This window comes from Lagenorhynchus albirostris, chromosome 11, assembly GCF_949774975.1.
Source record: "Lagenorhynchus albirostris chromosome 11, mLagAlb1.1, whole genome shotgun sequence".
NCBI classification, from domain to species: Eukaryota; Metazoa; Chordata; class Mammalia; order Artiodactyla; family Delphinidae; genus Lagenorhynchus; species Lagenorhynchus albirostris.
Genome location: NC_083105.1, coordinates 10,495,457 through 10,522,819, shown reverse-complemented (window position 1 = coordinate 10,522,819; position 27,363 = coordinate 10,495,457). Strand labels below are relative to the sequence as shown.

The following is a 27,363-nucleotide window of genomic DNA, read 5'->3' as shown; positions in this document are numbered from 1 at the left end:
TACTTGTTCCTTGAATTCTTTGCAAGGCCCCGTCTCTGCTGGGCGAGGAAGGGCTGCTTGGAAGGCGCTCTCGCTGAGTTCCAGCTGGGTCAGCAAGTGGCCCACCTGCAGTGTGGGCACAGCTGGGCTGGGGGCAGAGCTCGCATCTGAGGCCTCAGTTCTGAGCACACACTGACCCCGCTGTGATGCCAGTTGTCCTAACCTGCTGCACTGGGAGAGAGGAGACCTTTGGATTGTCTGTTCTTTGCATTCTACCCCTAGCTACTTTCAGAAAGTGTTTGAAAAAGCACAGGTACAGGGATAAGAGACCAAGAGACAGGCCAGGTCAGGCCCACCAAGCAGGTAACCGGAACCTTTAATTTTATTATGTAGAATGCTTAATGCAGAGTTAATAGGGGCTAGAGTACCTAGCAGAGGGGAAGGGGGAGAGGGAGCTACTGAGATAAATAAGAGGGGGGCAGTAATGAGTTACATGTGGATTGGGGGGCTGCAGAACAGGAAGATAGGGGCAGAACAGAGCTACATACTTTATTCAAATACCATTGGGAGGCAAAGGGCAAAAGGCCAGGGCAGAATGTACATGTCAGGAGTTTAGTGTCTTCGGCCTGCTGCCAGCAACCTGGGTGCTGGGCCCTGGGTCTCCCCCTGGAGCCGAGGGTTTGGGCCTGAGCAGCCTATAACTCTGGGAAGCCCAAGGAGTTGGGGCTGACAGAGCAGGGGCCACAGAGCCTGGTGAGGGGAGAGGGAGTTGGCGGGGAGCCGGGGGGAAGGCTCTGTGAATTGTCTCTGAATCCTGGGGTCCCTGCCTCCTCATCTCCTGGGATGCGCCTCAAGATCCGGGAGCTTGCAGTGGAGCAGGACCTGGGTCCTCTTTCTCCATTAGACAAAGAATGAGGCTACCGGCATGAAATTGGACCTGGGGGCCTCTTTGCCAACCCCTTCCTGTGTTCAGGAGGGGAGGGGGCACTGAAGGGTTGAGGAGACCTCCCTCTGAGCTCCCCCCACCCCCTCTCCCTCGAGGCTACTCAGAACTGTCCTCAGCCCCTGTGGGGCAGACGGAGCCTGCTGCGGGCACTGGCGCAGGTCTCTGGCCGGCCTTGCTCTTAGGCACATGGCGCAGGTCTCTGGCCGGCCTTGCTCTTAGGCACATGGCGCAGGTCTCTGGCCGGCCTTGCTCTTAGGCACATGGCGCAGGTCTCTGGCCGGCCTTGCTCTTAGGCACATGGCGCAGGTCTCTGGCCGGCCTTGCTCTTAGGCACATGGCGCAGGTCTCTGGCCGGCCTTGCTCTTAGGCACATGGCGCAGGTCTCTGGCCGGCCTTGCTCTTAGGCACATGGCGCAGGTCTCTGGCCGGCCTTGCTCTTAGGCACATGGCGCAGGTCTCTGGCCGGCCTTGCTCTTAGGCACATGGCGCAGGTCTCTGGCCGGCCTTGCTCTTAGGCACATGGCGCAGGTCTCTGGCCGGCCTTGCTCTTAGGCACATGGCGCAGGTCTCTGGCCGGCCTTGCTCTTAGGCACATGGCGCAGGTGGCACGGGTTACGCCAGTCCCCTAATTGCCCACGAAAGAGGAAACATGGGCACAGGAGTGGCAAGGCCTCCGATTCCCATCTGACCCTGGATGCTTCCCCTCCTCCCAGAGGAGGGTGAGCGGGGCCTGCTCAGATCCTGGGATCGAGGGTCATTCCTGGGGGGAAGGTGCAGCCCCTCGTTTTTCAGTCTGGGGCAACAAGCAACCTCCTTCTCCTCTGCCCAGCCGAGTAGCCCAGGGCTGTGCCTGGGCTGGAGTCTGGATAGGACGGGGTGGGGTCATCAAAGGCAGTGGGCCAGACAGAAGGCCTTCCCTCAGCTGTCGGCCTCTGCAGCTGCCTCCACAGCCGCCACCGGGCCTGAGATGGGCGAGGAACGGGGCGCGAGGGCTGGGGGAAGGGGCAGGGCGAGGGTGGTGGTGACAGGGCCTTCTTTAAGGCCGGGACAGCGTCGTATATACTGGCTGCTCCCAGTGTGTGGGGCTGTGGGACTGGGGCCCTGAGGGGCTGGGGTCAGAGATGGCCGTGTAGAGGGGCCGCTGTGAGGGCCCCATGTAGGAGAAGGCCGAGTAGAGGCCAGAGGTCTGGCCTGAATGGCCATAATAGGGTCCTGAGGGCTGATGGTCAGAGTAGTCAAACTGGGGGCGGGAGATGGAGGGGAAGGCGGAGCCATAGTGGGGCAGACTGAGGGAGGTGTAGGCGATCTGCGAGGTGGACGGCTGGTCAGTGTAGTGCGGGGGCCCCTGGGGCCCCGCAGTCTCCGTCTTCACCTGGGCTTTGGCATCCACACCAGGTGGCGAGACCGTGGGCAGAGCCACACCTGGAGGCTTGGAGATCCAGGCAGAGTGTCCACTGGCCACAGCCAGGGCGCTGCCCAGCCCGTAGCCAGCTGCCGAGTAGCTGCCCACATGGCCCGGGTGCCCGTTGGGCGGCAGGTACTGGTCCAACTCAGCCACATCAAAGGTCTCCATGTTGGACATTACCTCGTGGCTGATCTCACCGATGTCCACGTTGCCGAAGTCGATGTGAGGCTTCCCGCCCTCCCCCATGGAGCGCCCATCCCGCTTGGGGTCTGCCTTGCCCGACTGCAGCTCTGTCTTTGGGGTGGTCGGAGGGGTGGGCGGGCCATGGCTCTGGCCTGCAGGGGAGGGAGACAGAGAGAAAGGAAGCAGGAACCGAGGTCAGAGGCTGCTGGATTCTGATGGTTCACTTTCAGACAAGATGCCTCCAGAGGCTGAGGACTGATCACTGCGTGACCCTGCAAGTTTTACACGTTCGGGCAGCCCGAGGTGGCATGTAATTATGTAATGATCTTGGGTTGATCTCCAGTTATTTATGAAGTTCCCCAATCTTAGGAATGAGTCCTGTCTCCTACCAAAATAGGACTCCCACGTCACTCACCTCCTGGAGAAGCCTGCTTCATTCTGCAAAGCCCTTCCCATTGGAAAGTTCTTCCTCACACCAGCTGAAGTCGGCTTCCCTCCCTGCTCTCATTGTTCCTTAACTGTTGAGCCCGATGGGGTCTGGCCTGTGGGTCTGGGCTCACCTGTTCTCTCTTAAGCACACTCAGCCTCTGCTGGCCGCTCCCTCTGCTGACCTCTCCCGCCCTCATCGCTTTTGCTGGCTTGCCTGGGCCTCCTCCAGCCCTGGGCCCTGAACAGCGATGTGTCACCTCCAACCCCCTCCTTCCTCCCAAGGCCACCTCAAGTGCCCCTTATTCAAGGAAACCTTCCCTGTGACCCAGTGCCCCCGACCATGCTCTCAGCTCCCATCACGCACCGCGCTGTCCCATTGTTCCTCCAGCTTTCTCCCTGCCTGTTCAGGAGAGCAATGAGATAAGTGACCTGCTCTACCCCGTTCTTTTGTCTGTCCATTTGCTCATTCACACATTCATTCAGCAAACACTTAGGGGGCACTGCTAAGTGCCAGGCACTGTGCCAGGCGTAGGGGATACAAATGTAAATCAAATGGGTCCTTGTCTGCACAAGCTCCTAGTCTTGGGGGAGATCCAGGGACCCACACATGGCTAGAGGGCAGCATCCGAAGTGCTGTGATGAGGGGATGTGTGAAGGGCTCAGGGGACCAGCGCAGGAAGCTGCTCACCCTGCCCTGGGGACGTGGGGAAGGTCTCACTGAGGAGGAGTAGCTGAGCTGTTGAAGGGGACGAGGAAGCCCAGGCCCACAGTAATATCGTGAACTGGTTGTTCTGTACAAGGTCCAAGGTCTTCTGGTGAGTCTGTGTCCCTGAATCTCCGAAGGAGTGTGAGGGCGGAATGGCTGGATTGAGGATCCCATCGGAGAGAGAACATGTTCATGGTCTCGGAAACCAGACGCTCCTCAAGGTCAGGCCTGTACCTCCATCAGACCAGAGGCAATGCTGAGTCCTGTGCTGGCCAGAGTGTCTAGACTTTGAGTTTGAATCCTGGCTCTGCCACTTACTGTGTGACCCTGGGCAGACCCCCTATCTTCTCATCACTTTCCTTGTTAGTAAAACAAAGGTGATAGATACCAAGCAGTTCAGACATGGCCTCCTTCTGGAAGCTTTCCTTGACCAGAGTCTGGTGGGTAGCTGGGTATCTTTGGAGACCGACTGGGTGGACAGGTCGATGCCTCCTCCCTAGAGGTCATGCCCCCTCATGGGCTTTGTGTGCACAATTCAGGCGTTCTCATCCCTCTAGAGTGGGCTCCTGAGGCCAGGGGCCGTGGCTTCCGTTTGTGTGCCTGGTGTCTGCTTCCAGGTCCGGCACAAAGGAGCGCCCGGAGCGTGCCTTCTGAAGGCAGAGCTCTGCTCACTGAGACTTGCCAACGTGCCTGACCCCAAGCACGGTGTTCTGTATGCCACGAACACAAGTGAGGCAGCTGTGGTGGAGCAGAGGCCCCGGAGCCAGACCACCTGGGCTTAGACCTCAGCTGTACGGCAAGTTACCCTCAGTTCTCTGTAGAGTTTTCTCTCTGTAAAATGAGTGATTTGCCAGAGCTGAGGCCTGACCCCAGGCAGTGTGGCCGCCTCATCACAGTTTAGAGTGATTGCATGTGTGCCTGGCACACAGTAGGTACTCAATTAATGTTAGCTGCTATTATCATTAATGAGAAGGAAACAGGATAGATACCCTGTGTCTGGCTCATCCATGGCACGTGCTCAATGTCACATGCCGTGTCTCCCCCATCAGACTGGGAGGTGGGAAGGAGGCAGTGATCTCCCCTTCATCTGCTCTCCCATTTCTCAAAATCGTCCTGTCCCACTTTTCTTTGGTGTAACTCCCCCACTGGCCTCCATGGCCTCCTTAACTGGTCTCTTCACCCCAAAGCAGTGCCCCTTCTATCAGCCCTGGTCAGAGCCCTCTTGCCCAGCCGCCTCGCCTGACACCTGAGTCCCCACTGAGCTCCCTCTGGGCCCTGCACCCTAGCTGGGCAACCACCCAGCCGGGCCAGCCCTTCCCAGAGCCTCGGGTCTCAAGCCAGCCAGCCTTTGCCTCTCCCCACCGCCCAGCCTCCCCCAACCCAAGCTCCCAGCTCCGTGCTCACCCGAGGGGTGCTCGGGGTTTCCATCTGACATCGGGGAGCCCTCGCCCGGGTGCCGGTGGTCCAGGTGGGCGCTCTTGTAGTGGGCCTGGATGGCAGCAGCACTGCCCTGCTCGGCCTCCCCGCCTGGGCACTCTGACTCTCCCTGGGCCGCCTTCCCGTTCTTCCGCCTCCGCGGCTGGTACTTGTAATCTGGGTGATCCTTCTTGTGCTGCATCCGGAGCCGCTCGGCCTCCTCAATGAAGGGGCGCTTGTCACTCTCATTCAGCAGCCTGGGGTGGGGTGGTTGGGGGAGGCAGCAGAGGGGGAGACATCATGAGTGTCTGCCCTAGAAGAAATGAGGCCCCGGGACGGGGAGCCCAGCGGGCAGGGGGCTGTGCCGTTTGATTTACGGACTGGAGGATGTGAGCCCAAGGCACCACAGCCTCAGAGGGCAGTGATCGCTGCCCCAGATCTCTCGGGGGCTGGAGTCTGAGAGAGGAATCAGCCTGCTGCTCCTGGCAGCCCCTGGGCGTGGAGTTAGAATAGAGCTTACAAGAGGCATAGAGCTTCCTTCAGTTCGAGGAAGAGAAAATGTTTCTCGTCATCAAAGCTGTCTGCAAGTGGAGCTGGCTGCCTCGTTAGGGGGTGAGCTCCCTGGGACTGGAGGTGTGCAAGCAGAAGCAGCATGGTGAGGGGGAAGAGTCCAGTGTCTGCTACTTACTAGCTGAGTGACCGTGGGCAAGTCACTTCTCTGAGCCTTAGTTTCTTCACCTATAAAACGGGGATGATAATACCTACTTCACCAGGTGTGGGATTGGCCAAGATAATGGCTGTGAAGCGCTGTGCACGAGACCTGGGAATGGGGGACTGGCACCTTGAGGAACAGGTGCAATTCTAATGCTGCTTGTGGGGTGGGTGGACAGGAGGACCTGGCGTGGAACCCCTCAACTCTAGAATCTGGATTTTTGTGAATCCCGGTGTGGTGGGGCCTAGGGGGCAGGATGTGAGTGTCCCTTACTATGTAGGAGCCACTGCCTCCTGGGGGAGATCAGATCTCCTTGTCCAGGGGGGTGACAGAGGGTAAAGGAAGCTAGACTCTCTTCTGAGACCCTGGACAGGGGCAGACAGACCTCCTCCCCAGTCCAAGCCCAGCCAATGGAAGGCAGCCCCTGAAGACAGTACCCCTGCCCACTTCAAGCAGGGGTACTCCAGCCTCAGGCCAGGGCTGGGGCAGGGGGAGTTCAGGGCTTGGCTGCTCAGGGTGAGGAGGGCAGGATGGGGTACCTCAAAGAGGGGCTCAGGGGAAAGAACACACACTCAGACTCCGAGACATAAGGCACTCTGTGGGAGCAGCTCTGTCCTTTGGCCCAAAGGGCCTCTCTCTCCAGCTGCCCGCCCCCCCCCCCCACAGTGGGCGCCCTCTTCACCCAGTCAGCAGAAGGCTGAGCCCTCCCTGCCCAGGATGGGAGGGGGTGGTCATACCAGGCACCTCCTAGCGGGCAGCGGCATTCCTCTGCAGCTTAGCCTCCCCTGGCTGCCCTCCCCCTAGGCCACCCGGCCCAGCCCTAGTGCAACTTTCACTTTCCAAGGGTCCCTCTAGCTGAGTGATGGGATGGAGACCCCAGACCAAGGCCTCAGGAGTGAGGGAGTGGGATGCGGCCTTTTTCACCCCAGCTGGCCCACCCCCCAACCCCAGCCAGCCTAGGGGAGTAGGTGGGGCAGGCCCAATGGTGTGTGTGTGGTGAGGGGAGAAGCTGCATGTGAGAGCGCCTCAGCCAGCTGTGGCCCCGGCACAGAGGCTCCCAGGATGTTTGGGGACACTGCACTCCCTCTCCCACCCCAAACCTTCCCTGTGCCCTCTGTCCAGCTGGCAGCCGGATGTGAATCAGCAAGAAAATGGCAGGGGGCACGGAGCCAGGGCACAGGCCAGAAGAGAGGGAAGATTCCAACACTGCATCCCATTGGCACCTCCCATGCTAGTTCCCAGCAGTACCCTAACCTCGATAGAAATCTAGCCCGGGGGCGGGGTGGGGGGATGGCCAGCTTTAGCCCAATGCTAACCTCACCCCCAAACCACCCAGCCGCACCCAGACCTTCAATCTCGGCTCTTTTCAGGCTCTCTCCTGACCCCAGACCCGCCCTGCCCCACCACGTAAACCCAATCCCAAACTTCATCTTGACTCCAGCGCCAGCCCTCAGCCACCACAGCTCTAACTACCAACCTCACGCTCATCTGCACTTCGCTTCATCTCTGGGTCTCCGAGGTCTGGAGTAGGGATGGGGAGGGGGTAGGCTGGTTCCCCACCCAAACTGGAACCCCATGTGGGGGGCTTCCACGGTGGGGCACTGGCTGCCACTTCACCTGCTCCTGTCAGGGAAGGGACCTGGGAGTCGGGAGAGGCTCCAGCCTGCTGTAATTATTCTCTCCAGGCAGGCCAACCTGTATACCCCCAGCACCACGTGAACAACATCTAACAGTCCTTTCCCAGGCGGGCACCGAAGGTGAGCGTGACCGTCGGCGCTCCCCCAGCCATTTAGGAGCCAGGACCCGGACGCTGGTGTGTCTGACCCCAACCCCCTTCCAGCACCCCACACAGTCTGTATGCATGTCTTTCTCTTCTCAGGTATAGGGCCCCTGATTTCCAGTTCTGCCCAGATAACCATACCCCTTCCTGACAGCCTGGGAGTCATGAGCCTGGGCCGGGGGTGGGGGGATTTCAGGAGGAGCCCCTGGAGAGACTGGCCAGCCCAGTGCATATACAGATGTCTCCTGGGGCCCCCACCCAGGCTCTAGGTAGCCCACCCCCTGTTGGCGTAGACTTTGATCCTTGCCATTGTCTGGGGTTGGGTCCTGAGTAAGCAGTGCCTGCTTTCCTGATTGCCCCACCCCAGGTTGGCCCCTGGGGGGCACCCTGGGCCCCTGTGCGCACAGCTTGAGTGGCGGCCAGGAACAAGTCCTTCTGAGGTAGCCCATGCCTGGGCTAAGGGAAAAGGGACAGACAGGGACGTTGGAGGGTCCAATTTTAAATCCTTGGCAATGGCATGGGGGAGAAGCAGGGTGTCCATCCTTGCTTTGATGCCCTCACTGTGGTCTGCTCGTGGTCCCAGGGCCTGTTTTGTCTGCCTGTCTCCCTCCTGGTTGTCCGTCTCTCACTTGCTCTTCTCTGTCCCATGGCACCAAGGGTACTGGCCTGGCTGAGCCCTGCCACAGTGTGGATGGACCTGGGGCAGAGGAGCTAGCTTTGACCTCTGCTCCTGGGCAGGGTTAGACCCTCTGAGTCCATGCAGCAGGTTGGCCACTGAGCCCAGCGCCTGCTGGGGTGAGCAGAGCTCTGAGAGCGGGACGGGAAGGAGCACCAGGCCTTTAGCAGACACATGGCCAAGGACGGGGCCAGGGGGCTGGATGGGAATTCCTCTAGGTCTCTTGGGGGCCCTCCCGCGCCTTCCACCACCTTAAGCCTTTGGCCTTCTAGGCCAATCTGCACTGTGCTGGGGCCGGCAGGGGGAGGGCAGCGGCAGGAGGGTGGCAGGCCCCTCTGACAAAGCCCAAACTTTCTGTAGCTCAGAGGCTCCTCGCTCCTGCTCTCCTCTGCCCTCACCCTCCCCACCTCCTGACCGTGTCTTAGAGTGCAGGCGTGACCCACTTCTGTCACCAAGGATGGTGTGTGGGAAGACCACTGGACGAAGAGCCAGGAGACCTCGGTTCTGGCCCTGGCTCTGCCCCAAGCTGTTACGTGGCCTTGGTGGTCCCTTTGCCTCTCTGGGCCTATCTCTTGGGCAGTCCAGTGGGAATCAGGTAACCTCTGCAGACGCACATCTTCTGGAGCCCTTGCTCTCGATCTGAGCTGCCCAGGACTTCTTGGGGGGCGGGGTTGCCCTGGTCAACAACATATTCCCAAGGGGCCAGCCTAAGCCCCAGGCCTGAGGTGAGGCCGCCTGCCTCCTCGAGGGCTGTTTTTCCCAGAGGTTTGGGCTGCTTCCAGAGAACCTGGGACTCTGAGGGACCCTGGGTAGGCAAGGCACCAACGTTTCCTCCTGGCCAGGGCTCTCCGGTCTAGGGCTGGAGGGGTAGGAGGTTACTGCTGGGTGGGGCCCTGGAAAAGAAGATGGCGCCTGGACTGGGAGAGGGAGGGAGGGGAAGAGACGGGCCTGGCAGCTCTGGGGCCGGGTGGGAGGGGCAGGCTTCTTTCCATGTGTCCCCTCCCCTGGGGGAAGAAGAAGCCCCCGGCCTGAAGGAAGGGTGGTCAGAAGGGCACAGAGAAGGCAGCTGGGGTAGGACAAGATCCTGCAGTGGCCGAGTTGTCCTCAGCAGTCCTCCGTCCCTCACCCTTTCAAAGACCCGGATCTGAATTCCTTGTCTGCAACCCCCCACCCCACCCCATCTCACTCCCCCAGCCCTCCACCTGGCTGCCTCAGTTTCCCTGCCTCTCCAGCCTGGCCTTCAGTTCTTTCCCAAGCGTTTCCCCCGAATCCCCCTGACCGGCGGCAGTGGCACCCTTGAGTGGCTTGCCTGTGGAAGGGGTTAGTGGAGCCCTGTGGTGTGGAGTCCTCCACCAGCCTTCCCTCCCTTCCGCCTTCACTCTCGCCCCAAGAAACCCAGGCCCGAGCGCCTGCCACCGACAGAATTCCAACCGCGAGGGGGCGCCTTCCAGCCCGCTGCCCCGGCTGGGGAGCCGGGCCTAGGCCGCTGGAGATCCGAGCGAGCGCAACCACAAAGGGGTACTGGGGGAAGGGCGGGTCCGATGCACCCAGCTGGCCTTCCAGTCCCACCATCAAGGCGGTGGCTGCCTCAGGAGAAAGGCTCAGGCAGTGCCCGTCTAGCCCGAATCCACCCGCAGGTAGGGGGCCCGCGGGAGCTCCCCGGAGGCGGGTCGGGGGCGCTCACCTCCAGAGCTTGCCCAGCGTCTTGCTGAGCTCGGCGTTGTGCAGGTGCGGGTACTGGTCCGCCAGCTTCCTGCGCGCTGCCTGCGCCCACACCATGAAGGCGTTCATGGGCCGCTTGACGTGCGGTTTGCTCTTGCTGGCGCCGTTGACGCGCACGGGCATGGGCACCAGCGTCCAGTCGTAGCCGCTGAGCACCTGGCTGACGGCCTCGCGGATGCACACGGGGAACTTGTCATCGTCCGCCTCGCCGTCCTGCTGCTCCTTCTTGACCTTGCCCAGCTCGCCGGGCCCCGGGCTGGCTCGCAGGCCCGATCCGCCGCCTCCACCGCCGCCGTCGGGCCCCAGAGAGGGCGCGCTCCCCGGGGACAGGCAGCGCGGCTCCTCGGAGCCCACGGGGCTCAGCTCCACCTCGGACAGGTCCTGCTCCTCCGCCATGTCGCCCCCGGCCGCCGCCGCCTCGGCCGCCTCCCCGGGGCCCGCCGCCGGGGTCCTCGCAAAGAGTCCAACGCCCACCTGGACGGGAAGGCGGGTGCGATGGGAGGAGTGCGCGCAGCCCCGACGGCGTCGCGGCGCGGGACGCGATGCAGGCACGGCCCCGAGGTGGCGTCTGCCTGGCTCCCCCTAAACCCACCACAGACCCTGGGCCCCGCGCACATGCTAGACCCTGGCTCGGCCTCCTAGCTCCCGCCTCCGTGTCTTCCCGCCACCTGGTCCCAACCGTCTCTTGGTGTGGGTGGGTTTGGGTTTTTTTTTTTTTAAACCTCCTCTTGGGTGGAGGTTTGTTGATGGAAAGGAAGAAAAACGGACTCTTTATTCTGCTCTAATCCTGGCTCCTGGAATTTCCCACCTTTTCTCTCACCTTTCCTTCTTCCCTTCCGCCTGCCCCGACGGTGCCTGGAGGAGCTGAGTGGGGGGCAGATGCGGGTGTCAGCCTCTCGCCACCCCACACCCCACCGCAGGGTCCCAGGCCTGGGCCCCGGAAGGGAGGAGCGGGCTGCGCACTCACTCACCTCGGACCTCTCCTCCAGTCTGGGGCTCGTCCTTAGGAAGTGGAAAACCGTGTCCCAAGGTGTGCGGTCCAGCTCGGGGCTGGGTGGGGGACGCTGGTGGGCTGGGAGGGAGGGGCTGGGGGCCCTGAGCTTCAGGCCACGGCCTTGTAAGGACGGAGCCTGAATCCTCACCACCAACCACCCTGGCCGGACAGCCTGAGACTGACTGAGCGCTGAGCTGCTGCCGAGGGCTGGGGAAGGAAGGAGGGGGAGAGGGGGAGGGGGAGGGGAGGGAGGGAAGGGCAGAAGGTGGAGCCTCCAGCGCTTTCCTTCATCCCCAACACTCAGGGCTCCTCCGCCAGCCCCCCCCCCCACGCCCGCTCCCTGCGCTGCTGCCCCAGGCCCATCCTGGGAGGTGTAGGAGTGGGGTGGTCAGGCCAGGAAAGCCAATGGATGCAGGTGGGCAGGGTCACAACCTGTAGCTTGAAGGAAAATTGGGCTCAACTGGGACCCCCCACCTCTGCCTCAGGTGGAGGGATGGGCAGTTGGCAGAGGATTGGGGAGAAGGCAGGTGAAGCCTCTGTCACATGTGGGGCGCTGGCCTGTGTCGCTTCACCTAAGACCTCTCGTTGAGTGCCAGCCTGTCTCACCCCACCTCCTGCCCGCACCCGGGCTGCCCTCTCTTTCTCACCTTAAACAGAAAGAGAGGAAGATTGCAGGTCCATACCTGGTGAGGCGGGGAGAAGCTGCCCACCCCCTGCCCAGTGCAGATGCCCCAGCCCCTGGTCCCCTCTCACTGGACACCCAGCACCGCAAGGGCTGGGCTGGCTCAAGGTAGAGGGACAGGACTAGCGTGCAGGAGGCTGGGCCTGAGCTGGGCTGGGGTCCCTCTCCAAGTGGGTCTGAAAGGCTTCTGGGGCCCCACTTCCTGGCACCCAACTCCCTCCACCCTGGTAGGGTGAGTCTCAATCCTGGTTATCGTGATGTTCCCCCCCACCCCGAGAAAGAGTGGGGAGTCGCCCTGCCTCTCTCTTCCTCCTCTCTGCTCCCTTCTCCCCTCAGCCCCGTCCCCAGCAGGGTGACCCCTCCATTTTTCTGTCCTGCTCATCATCTAAGGCTTCCCCAGGCCTCTCCTCCACAGATCGCAGCCCCTCTCTCTTCTCAGAAGGTGGGTGTTGAGGCAGAGGTGAGGGTGTGTGTGGAGGACAGATGGAGCCTGGGCCGCACTGGCGACCATGGATGGCTCTGAGCTCCTCAGCAGCTGGGCGAGGCCCCAGGCCCACCCCAAGGGAGTCCTGTGTGGAGTGGGGCTGGGAAGGGGGCCTAGGCAAGGCCTCATGCTTGGGAAAGGCCAAGGGGGTGGAGGGGTGGGTAGTGGGACACAATGAGGTAGTCACACGAGGCGAAGGCATGTTGGGGGTGGGAGGAGCGGACACTGGAACACACACACACACACACACGCTCGCACACACACAACCAGCCAGACAATCGGGCCAGTGTGTCTGGGCCCTCGGAGCCCAGTGAATTAGGAGTTTGATAAGGGTTTTCTCTTTCTGTCGCTCGCCGGCCTTGGACAATCTCCCCCCAGTTTTCCTCGACGCCACCCCCGGCGCTGCCAACCCTCCTCCCCCCCCGTCCCCCCCCCCCCCCGCCTCCCTTCTCTTCCCTGTGCCCAGACTCTTGTTCGGGGCCTTGAAACAGTGAGCTGTCTTTGTTCGAAATACAGGTGAACGGCAATCATGTGATTAACACACACACACATAAAAAGCTTTTTAACAGCGCCCGCCTGGCCTCAGAACCGCCCAGAGAGGAGCCGCCCTGGATGGACAGAGGGACAGAGGGACGAGCCTCCAGCCGGTCGTGTCTGGCTACCCTCAGCAGTCTCCGACACCCGCTGCTGCCCGCCCGCTGCCCGCCTGCGTGGCATCTCTCGATCCCGGTGGGTCCCCGCTCATCCTTCCACCCCTCGGTTCCTCCTCTCGAGGAGGTGTGGTGCCTGTGGCGTCTGTGACTCGGCCTGAGACCCCCTGGGGCAGGGAGGGGTGGCTGTGGAGGGTAGGAAGCCAGGTGTGGGGTCCCACAGCTCCCCTTTCGACTCCCCGCCTCCTCCCCTACCCTCCTTGGCCCAGCTGTGCCAGGCTGGGGGTGGGGGGGCAGTGGGTGCTCTGGGTTTGCAGAAAAGCCACACTGGACAGAAGGGGCCTCTCTCTTCCCTTCCCTCTGTCTCTCTCTCTCTCTCTGTCCCTCTCTTCCTGTTTCCACAGTGCTATGTGGGCTCTCTGCTGAGAGGTGCTGGATGAGGCAGGTGGGCCTGCAGGGGGGCAGGGGTACAGTGCCGTGAGATGCCCAAGGCTGTGCGTGGGTGGGGTACCCCGTGCTGTGAACACACTGCCCACCATGCGGGCAACTCTGATCCCCTCCATCTGTTGCAGGCCCCTGGGGCCCAGCTTTCTCCAGCAGGGGAGGGTGAAGGGTCCATGTGCATCCCTGGAGAGCAGGGAGTTTGGAGAGGGGGAGGGCTCCTGGATGAGGACGGCGGTGCCTCTGCCCTTACCAGAACAACCTTCTGGTCAGCGCCTGCTTCTGCTCCCTTCCCTGCTCGGGGTGGGAGGGGTCCTTTTCCCCCTCATTCCTGACCCTTCCCCAAGGATGCTGGTGACCCCCTTGCCCCACCCTGAATCCCACCTGCCCATTCCAGGTGAGGTGTGATGCCTGGTGCACTCTCTGGCCTGTTCTCTCTCCCCAGCAGGGAGGGCCCAACATGAGAGTATAATGGTGAGGTTCAGGCTTCCTTCCCTGGGCAGAGGCCTTTCAGGAGTATCAGGGTTTTTCTGCGATCCAACCTGGGCTCTCTGAAGCTGGTCCCAGATTTACTCCTCAGATGGGCCCCTGGAGGAGGAGAGCTAATGAAATTCTGTCAGTCAAACGTAAAGCCCAAAGCCCGCTGATGCCCCTGCCTGGCGGAGCTGCTTCGGTTCGCTGTGACCCTTAACCCCGAATCCTCCTCTTGGGGCACTGGCCCTGCTTTGTGGAAGGCCCACCCTTGGTTCCCCGTCCTGGGTCCCAGTGGCTCATCTGTCCCCTGGGGTGATGACCATCTTGCCTGGCCTGCCTCTCAGAACACCCCAAGGTGAGATGGTGAAATCTCCTGTTCAGCAGAGCCAGGGCCGAGCAGGGAAGGCACTTTCCCACCTCTAGGCACCGTGAGGGTGAGACCTGCGTGGGCCAGGCTGTCCTCACTCGTTCCTCAGGCCTGGGCCCAGCTCCCCGTTTCTGACCAGCTCCCAGCAATCGCCTTGAGTTCCGCTTCTAAGTCTCGCTCCACGTTAGGGTCACTGTGGAGTCAAAGAAACATTGAAGCCTGGATCCCCTGCAGACTGGCTAATTCTGAATTTCTGGGCATGGGGTCCAGACATGTTTCCTTTTTGAAGCTCTCTGGGAGGCCTTGCTTTCCCTCACTGGGGTCTCTGGAACCCCGAGGTGGCGGTGACCCTCTGCAAGCCCCAAAATCTCCAGGGAGAGGGGAGAGTGCTGGGCTCTGGACCCCAGAGCTGGAGACCAGAACTGCAGTGACCCTGGGGTGTGCAGGGAATTGTAGGGTGTGGCAGGGGAGGGGCTGTGCATTGGAAAGGGGGAGGGCTGAGGGGCACAGGTCAGGGTCAAGGGTACAATACTGACTGAGACAAAAGCTTAGTCTGGGTGAGTGTACGGTCGGGGGGTGGTGGGAGCTCCCCCACCTCTGGACAGGTGTGTTCTTCTGGGTTTGGGTGCGGTGGAAAGAGCATTGGTCTTGGAGTCAGGAAATCCTGCCCCTAGTATCCAGATGGCCTTGGGTGGATTATGCTGTTAACCTCTCAGGACTTGGTTTTTGCATGTATAAAATGTTGATGATTTTATATATCACCGTATCCCAAGTGGATGGGAGAATTAAATAAGAATACACAGGGAATTCCCTGGTGGTCCAGTGGTTAGGACTCGGCCCTTTCACTGCTGGGGCCTGGCTTTGATCCCTGTTTGGGGAACTAAGATCCCACCCCATGCAGGGAGGTGAAATTAAAAAAAAAAAGAAAAGAACACACACACATACACATTTGGTGTGGAGTAAGTGCTCCGCAGTTAGTTAGAAAAAGTAGTTTAGGGACTGAGAGGTGGGGAAGGCTCACTTGAGTTCAAGTGCACAGGTGTTCACCTCAGGAGTTTGTAATCTGCCTGTTGAATCCCAGCATCAGACCAGGGCGGTGCGTGATAACCTCCTCATGGGCAGGCCTCTCCTGCTGTGCCCCTCAACAGCGAAGGCCCGCACTTCCACAGCCCCCCTGTGGGCCGGCCCAGCTCCGGGCCCCTCTGTCCCTGGAGTCTCAACAACTTTCTCAGTGGGTGCTGTCGTTATTCTCCTTCTAGGAAGGAAACTGAGGCACAGAGACGGTCAGTGATGAGCCTGGGCTCACCCAGCTAATGATGGGAGGGCGCGGCCTGGTGCCCGCAGTTTCCCTCGTAGCCCAGCCTCTGATCATATGCTGCTCTACTGCCTCTGGACCCCAGGCACGGCCCCCCACCGCCCCCCAGGCCTTTGCACTTGCTCTGCGTTTCCCCTCCCCGTCGTCACTGCTTGCAGCCCAGCTCAGAGGCCCTCTCTTCAGGGACGCACTCCAGGACACGCCCTGGTTGGAATTCTTTTCCTGTATTACTTTCCCGTGGAGGAGAGGATGATGGCTTCATAGCTGCCTCACCTCCTCACTGCTCAGCCAGCCGGGCATCCAGGCCCGTCTCCCCTTCCTCCTGGGAGCTCCCCGAGGGCAGGGCCACGCCTTCCTCTTGGTCTTGGCCTCTGGAGGCCCCAGCACAACCTCAGGGAGTCTTCCCTGAGTGGAGTTGCCATCAGAGTTCCAAGGGGAGAAAGATCAGGGAGGTTGGGGTGGGCAGGAGTGGCTTCTTGGAGGTGGAGAGCCTGAGTGCTGGTGGCAGTGGTGGGGGGCGGGGGGAGAAGGGGGGAGGACAGCATTCCAGGCCTGTCCCGACAAGCGCTCTCTCCCGTCCCTGTTTCTGGTCCAAGCTGAGGGTTGAGGACCTGCGCCAGGAAGGCAGCTCCTGGGGCCTGCGTCTTCCTTCCCTCCCAACCGCACCCACTCCGGGAACAAGGAAGCCGGGGCCAGTGCCCAGCGCTGCCTCAGGGCAGTTGGCCTCTGCCCTCTTCTTAGAAGCCCTGAGCGGAGACTGCTCGTTCCTGTCATCTGAACCCAGCTGCCGGAAAGCCCTTCCTGGTGTCTCCCCAAACCTCATGCTGCAGTGAACTTTTGTGAATGTGCCCTCTGTGCAGGGCACTGAGCCAGGAGCTGGGGTAGGGAGGTGCTGGAGGCCAGACCTTGCTTTGAGGAGCTCAGACTTTGACGAGAGAGACCTGCATGGAAACCCAGAACCCTGGCACGGCCGAGGTCCTCCATGGCCAAACGGGGGTGAGGGAGGTCAAGTCCCAGCCAGGCTGTGGGGGTCCTGTGTTGCCTCTGTCGCCTTCTTCCCTCTCTAGGCCTCAGTTTCCCAATCTATAAAATGAGAGGCAGGCTAGGTTATCTCCGAGGGCATTTCCAGATTCAACAGCCTGTGAATTTTATTTCAAAACAAGAGGCCAGTGCCTGACCCAGTGTTTCCAAGGTGCTGCCTCAGGGCCCTCGGTGTTCCTTAGACATTGATTGGCATCTCTTGAAGAGACAGTTTTGTGGTCTAGTAAGTTTGGGAAATACTGCTTTCCACTTTTTCTTCTTAAAGATGCAGGGCCTTTGAGGGTGTTGAAAGTTCTAAGTGCTGCAGATAAGAAACGGATCTTGTTTGTTTGTTTATTTTTGGCTGCGGGGGGTCTTCGTTGCTGCGTGTGGGTTTTCTCTAGTTGCGGCGAGCGGGGGCTACTCTTCGTGGCGGTGCGCGGGCTTCTCATCGTGGTGGCTTCTCTTGTGGTGCACGGGCTTAGTTGCTCCACGGCATGTGGGATCTTCCCAGACCAGGGCTTGAACCCGTGTCCCCTGCATTGGCAGGCGGATCCTTAACCACTGCGCCACCAGCGAAGCCCCAAGAAATGGATCTTTGTTTAAAATACCCCAACTCCTCTTCCTCCTTATCCTTCTCCTAACGCCTTTCCTCTGACTCTGGTCCTTTTCTCTCCTCCTTCCTTTCTCCTAAGAGTCAAGAAGAAGGTGGCGTGCTCCCGTGAGGAGCCTGGGTGTCCCGTAGGGCATGGTCCTCAATTCCCTGGAGGGCAGGGAGTTTGGAGAGGGGGAGGGCTCCTGGATGAGGACACCGGTGCCTCTGCCCTTACCAGAACAACCTTCTGGTCAGCGCCCGCTTCTGCTCCCTTCCCTGCTCGGGGTGGGAGGGGTCCTTTTCCCCCTCATTCCTGACCCTTCCCCAAGGATGCTGGTGACCCCCTTGCCACACTCACTCCCCTCAGTGCAAGCACAGAGCTCCACCACCCCCATGCCCCCTTTACCCCCGCCCTTGACCGAAACTGCAGCCACGTCTCCTCTCCCCGCCACCCTGTGTGGCCCGAACCCCGCAGGCCAAGCCCCGCCCACAGGACGCCTTGCCTGTTGGTCGAGGCATGGAGCCTCCCCTGTGCCCTGACTCCGTCACCTTTCCAGCAGGACCTTGTGCCTGTGGGGCTGTGGGGCTGTGAGCTGTCTTTCTCACCTTCCTCTACGGCGCCTGGCACACAGAAGGTGCACAGTGATGCAGATGAACGAGTGACCTGCAGGTCGATGAACATACACAGGCAGCGAGGTGTGGTGCTCTCGAGTCAGGCAGCTCAGGGTCTGAATCCTGGCGGCCCCACTCCCTAGCTGTGTGTCCTTGGCAAATGCCTTATGCCTCTGAATCTCAGTTTCCTTCCAAGTCAGGGTGAGGATTAAGGCAGATCATGTGTGTAAACACTTAGGACAGTGCCTGGCACATTATGGGGCTGAGTAAATGGCAGCCATTGTTATTAGCATCTCGGGGACCTGCCTCAAAGCGTGGCTGTCGGTTGACCTTGGGTTTGATAGAAGTCACTGCGTCTTGTCCCGTCCAAGCGCTGTTATTAGATGTTCTCCCATCGGCAGGTTCATCATCCCACTAAACAAAAGCAGAAAGGGAAGTGATTGGTTGAGGTCACATGACTGTTTGGTCTTGGAACTTGACCTCTCTGCCAGGACTTTTTGCCCCAGGTTTCCTGAAGACCCGCCCTCTGCTGTCTGTGAGGTAATAAAGAGAGGCGAGCGCTCAGCTTGTGTTCAGGGAGCTTGTGGACGAGCTGGGAGTTGGTTCATTCATTCGGACTTTCCCACACACCTATTAGGCAGACTTGAGTGAGGATGAAGAGAGTGGAGATGGTGGAGGAAAGAAAGGATGGGTGAGGAGGGCTGAGGGTGGCCTTTATCAGATGGGACTCCTGGTGTTGTCCCTGGGGGGGGGGCTGCTGCTCTGAGCAACAACTGGGCAGCTTGTGGAGAGGGGCTTATCCAGGTTTGCCAGTTTAGGAGGTGACTGGAAAAACCCGAGTCTTCCCATTCTGGATTCCCTGTCCTTTTTGTCCTCCAGGGCATTGCCCAGGACCAGGCTGTGGATGCCAGATGGCAGGGGACTGGGCTGGGTGTACATGGAACCAGGGACGCCCATTTGAGGTTGGTGCTGTGAGTGCATCCCTGCTCTCGCAAGGTTACCTCTGTTCCCTGAAAGTGCAAATGGGTGATCCGGTGGGATTTCAGTGTTTGTGTGAGCTTGGAGGACAGCCTCCCCACAGTGAGATGACTTTATCCTTTGTCGATGTCACTTTATAATGAAGAAAGGAGCTGAGTGATGAGAAGCCTGAGACCCAGAGCCAGAGAGACCAGGGTTCAAATCCAGTCCTTGCCCCAGTAACCAGCAGGGGGCTCGCGCCAGTCCTGTAATCTTCCTGTGCCTCAGTTTGCTCATCTGTGAAATGGGGATAACACTGCCTGCCTCATGGGAATGCAAAGGTGAAAGAAACAAGGAAGGGCGGGTGCTTAGCACTGTGCCTGGGACGAAAGGCAGGCCTTTTGGTCATTGCCTTCTCTACTCATCTCAACTGCTGCCTGATGCCCAGCGTTTTCCAGGTCGTGTCAGGTAAAATAATGCCGTGGATATAATACCCCCAGGAAAATCTCTTCCTTTTCTAGGGGCGAGAGTTGTACTTACTGCAATAAGAGCCCAGGACTCGGCACAGCCCTGGGGGTGCTCTGATTCAAGCAGAAAGTGTAATATGTCCTTGAGGCTGCCAGGCACGGGGATTTTGTATCCAGGTGGCAGGTTGAGAGTCAGAGTTTGAAGATCTCCTGTTTGGGGCTACAACCCTGAGCGGAAGTCTCCGTGCCTCAGCTTTGGCAGGTGCAGTGGGAGGAGCTGCTTCCGACTCTGCCAAGGTCTCCACTCTTGCTGTGTGACGTTGGGCAGGTCAGCCACCCTCTCTGGGGCCTCTCATTCCTTCATCTGTACAATGCAGGAGTTGGCCTCTGAGATATCTGGGGGTGCTTTCAGATTTACCGTCAGGGGTTTCGGGATTCTATAGGAAAATGCTCGTATCTGGTTTTGTCTCCCTGAGGCAGCTGCTAAGGTCTGGGCATGTGAACATGTAGCAGGTGCTCAGTGAGTGCTAGTTGAATCTCATTGACCAGGGAGAGAACTCACTGACAGCCCCGCCCCACGTCTCCTCTCCCCAGAGAGCCTGTCCACTGGCCTGCATCCCAGCATCCTGTTAGCCCTTTGCGGGCAGGACCCTCAGTTCACTCTCCGTGGTCAGCCATTCACCCATTTGTTCTAATGCACATAGATGCCACAGACACACATGCACGTAGGGGAATAAAACCTCAGATTGCAGATGGATCAAATAAATGTTTCCTTCTCACGGCTCCTAGGGTCGAAATCCCAAATCTTTAGCCTGGTCTGGCATGACCTGGCCCCACTCTCAACCCCAGACTCCAGCCAGAGTGGCCACCCTCCATCTCCCTAAACTCAGGCCTCTGAGCCCCCAGGGATGCTCTCCCTCCGCTGAATGCGCTTCCACCATCACCTCGTTGGCTTCTCCTTTGGGCTCAGCCTAAAGGTCTGCAGAGTCGCCTCCCCAGTCCTCCAGTGTCAGTTATCCTTTCTGACAGCCCCCTGTTGAGTCAAAACCCACCATCTCTTCACTCTGTGTCCTCACCCCACCCCCACCAGTTTAGACAATGAGACTAGACAGAGCTTCACGGGCCATCGAGGCCAGCCCCTCACTGCTCAGATGGGGAAACTGAGGCCCAGAAGGGCGAGAGCACGGCACTCACTGCAACTTATGATCATATATTTATTGTGAGATTAGTTCTTCTTCTTCTTTTTTTTTTTTTTTTGGTCTGTGCCATGGCTTATGGGATTTTAGTTCCCTGGCCAGGGATCAAACCTGGGCCCTCGGCAGTGAGAGCGCAGAGTCCTAACCACTGGACCTCCAGGGAATTCCCGAGGCGATTTATTCATTGTCTCTCCTCCCACAAGGATGTCAGCTTCATGAACCCCTGGTGATCAGCTGAGCGCCTGGCACACCAGAGGTGCCCAGTAAATGAATGAATGAATGAGTGAACAAACATAGCCTCATGGGGAGGATGGGTGGGGAGAGGACTGGAGAGGTGATGAGAGGGGAGAGGCTGTGGGTCAGAGGAGGAGACTTGTCCAGGGTCTCTCATGTGATGGAGGCAAGTGTCTTGATTCCCAGGCCAGTGTTCTTCCTCCTTCTGGAACGCGGGGCGCCTGGAGGGCCAGGCTGGGTTTCGTGGGACACCTAAAGCCCCTGAGGACGTAGGGAAGGGGTGGAGGGGATGGGGCATCTGAGCCAGTTTCCCAGCCAGCTCCACCCCTTCCCCCAGCAGGCAGGAAGGACAGGGCAGATCTGTCAGCTTCAGACACCACCGCTCCGGGGGACCCAGCCCTGAGCCCAAGGAGGCTGAGGGAAAGAGTGGAGGGTGTGTGTGGGGGGGGCTGGGGGGCAGGAAGCACGCGTGTCTTCTCCCCCTCCCTCCTGCCCCACCCTCCACCCCCATCTCTGGCTAGAGCTGGCAGCCCCAGGCCTTGGCACTAGGGGGACGTGGGCAGGGAAATGGGGGATAGAAATCCCATTCTGGCCCAATGCCTTCCTCTCCCCTATTTGATTTCTGGGTCTGAGGATGGCGACTGCCCTGGCTACCCCTGGAGAGTTGGATCCAGAGCCTTGAGGCTAGAGGGACAGAGGGAAAGGGAGAGGGCACTGCCCACTTCAGCCCTTCCTGTGTGCCTGGCACTGTGCGGACCACCCTGTGACCCCGGGCTGGGACCGGGGAGGCCTTGCTGTGAGGCCCGGCTCTGCAGGGAACTGTGCTGTGACCTTGGGGTGGGGCACAGCCCCTCTCTGGCCACCAGCATCCTCCTCATCTGTCAGTGTGGTCCAAACCTGGTGTTGCTGCAAGCTCATTGGAGAGCTGTTGTAAACACTGATTCCTAGGTCTTATTCCAAGTCGTAGATTTGGGTGGGATTTCCTTTTGAAAGTTCCACTGTGATTATGCTGCAGCTGGTGGGGGAACTACTGGAAGAGATGGTCTCTAAGGCCCCCATCCTCAGCCTCAAATCTCCAGCCTCTTGGGCAGGCCGCGCCTCTGGACTTCCGTGGTGCCCTCCTGCCTGCTGTGTCCTGAGAGGCTCGGCTCAGGCCCTCCAAAGCCAATGGCCGAGTCCTCCTGCGTGGCGCGGCAGCACGGTAGGTGTGCAGGCTGCAGGGGCCCATGGGGGCTGTGTGGACCTGCTGGTAACGCAGAGGAGCCTGGGAGGGGCCTGAGCAGCGCAGCCAGGGCTGCCCCCACTGCGTCCGCCCCTCCTCTTCTTCCTGACCTTCGCTTTCTCCCTTTTCCTCTTCTGTCACCGCCTCTTGTCCACGGCCTGGTTTTTCTCTCTGCTTTGACTTCCTTCTCTCCCTCCATCACTTCCACTTTTCTTCTTTATGTCCGCAGCCCGCCCCCTCTGGGAAGCTCCGTCATTTTGAACCTGCACTTGGTGGTTCTGTCTTGGCATCCTTCCCTTTCCGGCCCTCTCTGCCCCTGGCTGGAGTTGTCTCTGTCCTCATGCTCTCTCTCCAGCCTCTGGGTCTGCTCTCAGAATCTCATCTTTCTGTCTGTCTCTACCTCTCTGTTTCTCTCTATATCTCTGGCTCACCCCCCTACCGTCCCTCACCTGCCCTATCGCTGTCTACCGGGAAGTCTGGGGAGGCTGCCAGGGAGTGGAGGGCCCTGGGAAAATGAGAAAGGTGGGGAGAGGCGACTTAGAGAGACCGAGATTTGTGCGAACGAACGCGGCAGAGCAGCTCTCGGGGCCGAGGGTGCTGGGCTTCCTGCCCCGACCTTCGGGGTCCTCCCCGCCCGGCTCCAGCCCACCTCTCCAGCTTGTTTCACCCCAGGCCACCTTGCCCGGTCCACTGCCATGCCCTGGTCCCCCTGCTGCTCCCTCGGGCCTGTGCCAGCACCTCGTCTCCCTCTTTCTATTTCCAGCATCACCGCCGCTGCCTCTGAGGCCTTCCCTCCGCCCCACCCTACCCCCTGCCCCGTGCTCCCACAGCACTGAGTCTGGGTTGGGGCCAGGCAGGAGATGAGGCCAGAGGATGAGTTCAAGCCTTCCTGGGACGGTCCTCATGGAGTCAGACCCAAGGATCTGTACCTTATTCTGGGGCAAGAGGCAAAGGTTGCAGATATTGGTGGCAGAGCAGGTCTTTGGGTTCCCTCTGTGCGTGAGTTTTCCAGCGCCCAGAGAGCCAAGATGATTTGCTCAAGGTCGCACAGCAGGCCTGCAGGACTTGGACAGCAGCAGGGGAGGGTGGAACGTGGAAACGGAGGGGGTATGGGGAAGGAGACAGTGTCTCGGTCCAGAAGCCAGGGACCTGGGGACGGGGCTGTGCTACAGACTTGCGGAGGGACGGGGGCCGTGCTCTCGCCCTTCTGGGCCTCAGTTTCCCCATCTGAGCAGTGAGGGGCTGGCCTCGATGGCCCGTGAAGCTCTGCGCAGTCTCGTTGTCTAAACTGGTGGGGGCGGGGGTGAGGACAGGGAGTGAAGAGATGGTGGGTTTTGACTCAACAGGCCAGTTCCTCCCTGTCCTCCAGGCTCAGAGGATCAAAAGAGGCCACGGGCACCTCTTGTCTCTCCTCAGTGACCTGCCGGGACAGGTGGTGTCGGGCCTCTGGTCCTTTTAACCCCCTCGGGGCCAGGGCGGGGCCAGGGTGGGGCCGAGGGTCCAAGCCTCCCAGCTGCCCCTTGAAGGAGCGTCTCAGGGGGCCAGAGACATCAGGCTGGCCCGGGGGGAGGCTGTAGGTCCTGGGCCTCCCGCACTTCGGGGGAGAGGCCTTCTGGCCACCAGGGTCTGGCGAGAGCCTCAGGCTCCCCCGGGAAGGTGAGGGTGGCCCTGCTCTCCCATCGTGGGGACTTCATTCCAGGAGCTTGGGCTGGAGGGGCCCCTGTTTCTCCTAGATGCCCTCTCTGCACCTCATCCCCTGCTGGCCCCATGGCCCCGGGTGTGGGGACATGCAGAGGAGCGGCCAGGAGAAGGGTTAAGTCAGGAACTCTTGGGATGGCTTTGGGCACGGCTATTCCTCCGGGAGAGGAGAACAAGGGGCCCATTCTCTGTGTGGGAATTAATAGCAAAGAGTCATCTGGGGTGTCATTCAAGCCCTGATCGGCTCCCAGAGGAATGCAAGAGAGAGAGAGAGAGTAAAAGAGTTGGGGTGGGGGTGGGGGGAGGGGCCTGAGGCAGAGATGTCAGAGGAAGGGCATCGGGGTCCGCTGGGAACAGGAGCCCGCCCTGGCGGGTGGGTCCATGGCCCTAAGACGAGAGTCTGGCTTTTCGTCACACGTGTGCCCCTGCCCCACTCGGGATGGAGACCCCGTCCCGTCATTCCCTCACCAAGGGTCTCCTGCTTCTGTCTTCCCTCTTTCCCAGAATGGCTGCGCCCTCCATCCCCACGTGACTGTCTTCCCTGAGGCCTGGAACTCTGCCTGGGCTATGGGCCTGTCGGGGCGGGCCATCGGGTTTGCTCTCCTGGGCGCCCCCAGTCCGAGTCCGTGTTTGCCTAAGGGTCCCTGGTGTTCCCTCTGGAAACATGGACTGCCAGCCTGGGCTCCTGACGTGTACCCTCTGTCCCAGGGTCCAGTGTCCTGGCTCCAGGTCCAGCGCAGACACATTCCTGTCTGGTGGCAGCAGGGCGCCTTCAGCTGTGTGCTCGTGGTAGGCACTGGGGCACTGCAGCCACCACGAGGCCTCAGCCTCCCCTCGCCGTGTCAGCCTCGGCTGTAGCCCGTGCGTGAGGTCCTGCAGGCCTCCGAGGCCTCTTGAATGTCACGGCCTAAGGAAGGGCCTTGGAGAAGCTCCAGGTCAAACTCCTGTTTTTGCAGACCTGCAGGCTGAGGCCCAGGAAGACGCTGCCTGCCCCCGGGTCATTTGTCTCTCAGCCCAGTGCCCTGACTCCACCCCACTGAGGGCGTCCCAGGCCACTGGGCAAAGGTTGGGGGCTTTAGGGCGATGGGAGCAGGGCTCCTGCCTCCTGCCTGTGTGACGGGAGTGGAGCTCGCTAGTTTCTTGAGCCCGCGGGGGGTGGGGGGGTCTCGTCTGTAAATGAGGTCATGTAACACTCAACTGGCAGCTTTGTTGTGAGGTAAGAGAAGGTAACAGGTGTACAGTGCCTGACACGGTAGCAGGCTGCGGAGCGCTGTTGCGACTTGTATGGCGATTATCGTCATTATTGGAGGTCTGGCCAGCGTCACTGCCCTTGGACTGAAAGGCACACCTGCGCACCGTTTGCCTGAATCCACTCCGGGCAGGCTGTGTCCTCTTGGGCGAATCGTAGGAATCCCATGGTTGCTGCTCCTGGGCTGTGGTTTCGGTGGGGGTGAGATTCCCAGCCCCCACACCTCCTGGTGTCAGCATCATTTCCACACCTGGTGACCCATCCTGCTGGCCCTTCTAGAACTTGGTGCCTCTCCCCCGAGAGCCTGGTGCAGGGAAAGAGTGTGCAGCCATTCTGGGAGCTCTGGAAGGCTCTAGGCCTCCGTTTTCTCCTCTGTAACAGGTAGACTCTGGGCATGTTGAAGCTGAAGGGATTTAGAGGTTGTCCAGTCGGATCCCCTTATGGTAGAGATGGGGAACGTAGGTCCAGAAAAAAGGGGGGCTTTTCTGAGGTACTGAGAGATGAGAAGAGCTTGCAAGCCCCTCTGCACTTGGCTGGAGTCTAGACTCCTGGGTCCTGGTCCAAACTCTGCCTCGAGCAGCCAAGTGGGCCTGGAAAATTCCATACCCCCAGCTGGGATGGAGAGAGGGTCAACTGAAAGAAAGGAGAGGGAGCCTTTGGCAAACTGTAAAGTGCTTGTTATCTGGGGGGTTATCAGGAGGGCCATTTGGGACCCCGCTGGCCTAGAGGCCCTGGGAGGAGGACAGCAGTTGGCCAGGCCTGTCCCCGTGCTCTTCTACAAACCCCCTTTAGGGGTCTAGGTCCAGAGACTGCTGGGCTGAGGCCCCTCCCAGAGGGACAGACTCAACTTGGGTGAGAGGTGGAGGCAGCCCAGGAGTTCCCTGCCCAGCCTGGGAGGTGGGCCCCGTGTTGGAAGGTGACATTCGCCAACATCCTCAAAGTGAAGGGCAGGCTGATGAGGTCCCACTGTCTCACTGCTCTGGGCTCAGTCCCTGCCCTTGAGGAGCTCATAGCCTGGTGACCTTGGCACTCGTTATGTTAGCTCTAGTTCTCAGCCTAGCGCTTGGGACGTGGTACTAGGGAAACGTTTCTGGGATTGAATGGGGTGATGGTTGAGACAACCCCGCTGCTGGCAAGATGAAGTGTACAGATGGAGGCAAGGTCCGTGTCCTGCCTGGAAGCAGAGCAATGGACGTGGAGTAAGTGAGGAGCGATGGCTGGGCCCTGCGGCCGGTGAGGGCGGGGTGGTGACGGAGGGCGGGGTGGTGACGGAGGTCGAGGACAGGGAGTCAGGCAGTCCTGAGTTTATGTCCTCACTCTGTGACCTCCTACTTGCAAGCTAGTTCCCTGCTCTGAGGCTCAGTTTCTTTATCTGTCAAATAGGGATAATAGGATCTATTTCAAGGTGTTGTCCTGAGACTCAGCAAAGGTAAAACATGCGTGTTCTCAAGTGCTTGCACGCTGGGCACTCACACAGTGTGACATGAACAGAGGTCTTTGGAGAGAACGGATATAAATTACAGAAACATTTTATAGAGACACAGCTGACAGATACAGAAATAAATACAAGTTGCCTTGTATTTCTATTTCGTCATAGAGACGAAAGATAGATTTTTAGGGGAATTCATGAATTTACTCATTCTGTGGACAGTGCCTGAGTGCCTGCTCCATGCTGCCTGTCTGCTGGCCACCAGGGATACAGAGGGGAATCAGGCACTGCCCCTTGACCTTGAGGTTCATGGTCCTGAGGAGGAGATGGTAGATAAACACCTAATTCATTGTACCCAGTAGTGGTCAGCCTTGGGGGGTGACAATACCAGGGGGTATCTTCTTAACTTTTGGCAGGGAAGGCTTTTCATTGACCCCAAAAAAGTTTGAGAACTAAAGAAAAAATCACTAGCTTCAAAGTATGTGAAGAAAATGGCAAAATAGAAATTAATCAAAATTTCAAATGAAGAATCACAAGAGTCCTTTAAAACTTGTTTAAAGCTAAATGATTATATTTATTGCGTTGGCCAAAAAGTTCATTTGGGTCTTTCCGTAACTAACATCTTACAGAAAAATCGGAATGAACTTTTTGGCCAACCCAATATTATGTGATGTGAATACATTTTAATGTGTTTGATATGATGCAGGATCAGTTTGGTACCCTCTTATGAAATGATTCTACACACCAGGGACGGAGAGTGCTTAGCAAAGGGAGCTGTGCCTGTGGCAATCAAGGAAGGCTTCTCAGTGGAGGTGATATTTGGGGGCAAACCTTAGAGAGAAGGGGTTGAACAGAGGGAAAAGCAGCCTGATGGCAATTGAAGAAGAAGCAGCCTAGTGGCAACTGAAGCAAAGGCACAGAGAAAGGGAAGCACATGGAGAATTTGGGAGAAGAGCAAGGTGTTTTGGACCTGGGGTATGGAGAACAGGGGAGGGTCCAGAGTGACACTAGAAAGGTTGGCAGGGGACTTTATCTTGAGGACAGTGGGGAGCCATGGAGAAATTTTAAGAAGGAGAGGGGGGTGGTGACACAGTCAGACTTGTTCACTCTCAGAGCATCATGGAAGATGCATGCTGCGGTGGAGGAGAGGGAGGTGCTGGAAGAGACTGGAGGCAGGGAGGCCAGTTGAGAGGCTGAGGTGTTAATCCCAGTGAAAGATTGAGGACCTGTGCTGGAACAGGGCCAAGATGGAGAGGGAAGGGGAGGAGAGATTTAAGAACTAATCAGGCAGTGGTTGGAGTGAAAGATGCTGCTGGAAACAGG

At 59.3% G+C, this 27,363-nt stretch overlaps 1 protein-coding gene and 1 pseudogene across 1 annotated transcript; one reads left to right on the top strand and one right to left on the bottom strand.

Moving 5' to 3' along the window:
* Positions 1–1,488: 1,488 nt before the first annotated feature.
* On the bottom strand, positions 1,489–11,097 carry SOX10 (SRY-box transcription factor 10). The gene is made up of 4 exons (XM_060165188.1): positions 10,926–11,097; positions 9,917–10,428; positions 5,053–5,321; positions 1,489–2,665 (listed from the first exon to the last, which is right to left on the bottom strand). Exons 2-4 carry the CDS (start codon positions 10,348–10,350, stop codon positions 1,962–1,964), a joined length of 1,407 nt encoding a protein of 468 aa, XP_060021171.1. The 5' UTR covers positions 10,351–10,428; positions 10,926–11,097; the 3' UTR covers positions 1,489–1,961.
* On the top strand, positions 10,349–13,852 carry LOC132529281 (uncharacterized; annotated as a pseudogene).
* The last annotated feature ends 13,511 nt before the right edge of the window (positions 13,853–27,363 follow it).